The sequence below is a fragment of the Bison bison genome, unplaced genomic scaffold, assembly GCF_000754665.1.
Source record: "Bison bison bison isolate TAMUID 2011002044 unplaced genomic scaffold, Bison_UMD1.0 scf7180017846457, whole genome shotgun sequence".
NCBI classification, from domain to species: domain Eukaryota; kingdom Metazoa; phylum Chordata; class Mammalia; order Artiodactyla; family Bovidae; genus Bison; species Bison bison.
The window spans coordinates 1,067-2,165 of NW_011477030.1; the positions used below are offsets into that span (position 1 = coordinate 1,067).

The following is a 1,099-nucleotide window of genomic DNA, read 5'->3' on the forward strand; positions in this document are numbered from 1 at the left end:
CATGGACAAAGCTCCATGGACATGGACAAGGCATATATATTATTATCTGAAAGAAAGTAAACTGCTAAACAATTTGTACAAAAATGATCCAGTTTATGTTGAAAATACCAGAACTATACATCTGTATATGAACAATAAGTACATAAGAAAGTGTAAGGGGCGAGGGCTGGACAGGAAGCTTGGGAAAAGGGTGACAAACTTTTTACTTTATATCCTTCTGTATCTTTTTATACAAGACAGTATTTATATATTACTTCTATTAGTCAATAGAAGAGGGGAGAAGGCATTCCAAAGTAGAAAAGACTAACATGAGAAAAGTTTTAGAGGGAAGGCAAAGGTGGGGGATCAGTAGCAGGAAAATGCCACGGAAGAGCTGGTTCGTTCTACCAGTGGTATCCAGGATGGACTAGAGAGGGCCATGCATGGAGCTACTGCTGTACTTTAGGCATGAGAGGATGAGAGCCTAGCTTAGGCTGGCAGCACTGGTAGAGACTACGAGCAACATTTCAAAGGAAGCATCAACAGAAACTGTGTACAATGTCACTAAGCACCTCATGAATTAAGCAAATAGCTTTTTACTTATAACAGTTTCGGAAAAAAGTGCAAAGCCCTTCCTGCGCAGACAGTATGTCAATTCTTTTTTAAGGAACCAGGTATGGCTACTCAGGGATAATGAAAATAATAGGTAGTACCAATTCTTTAGCACCTGAAGGGAAGAAAGAAAATGTATGTGAAGACTTAGAAGTTAACACATACTCCCACCCCAACTACTAAGTAAACCCATTACCTGAGAAGCAATAGATCTAGCTGTTTTACTGTTGTCTCCAGTCATCAGAACTACTTCTAAGCCCATAGATTTCAGAATATGGACAGCCAGTTCTGCTTCAGGCTTCACTGTATCAGCAATAGCTATCAAACCGCACAGCTCATCTAATGTAAGAGCACCAGAAAATAGAATTTGGAATATGGTGAAAGCAGAATAATAGTCTGACTTAAAATTTCAGAAAGAAATGATTTTTGTTAAACAAAGTTGTTCAGGGCTTAGCTTAACTCCAAATACCCCTAAGCCCACACAACCCCACAGTAAGCCTCTATTCTT

At 39.1% G+C, this 1,099-nt stretch overlaps 1 protein-coding gene across 1 annotated transcript in view; it reads right to left on the bottom strand.

Annotated features, from left to right (window-relative positions):
- Positions 1–1,050, bottom strand: part of LOC104988454 (copper-transporting ATPase 1-like) — a gene marked incomplete at its 3' end in the record, with an annotated part of 2,071 nt that extends 1,021 nt beyond the window's left edge. Inside the window, exon 1 of the mRNA XM_010839789.1 lies at positions 788–1,050. Coding sequence (XP_010838091.1) covers positions 788–853 — 66 coding nt within the window. The remainder of the gene's footprint in view (positions 1–787) is intronic.
- Between the last annotated feature and the right edge of the window lie 49 nt (positions 1,051–1,099).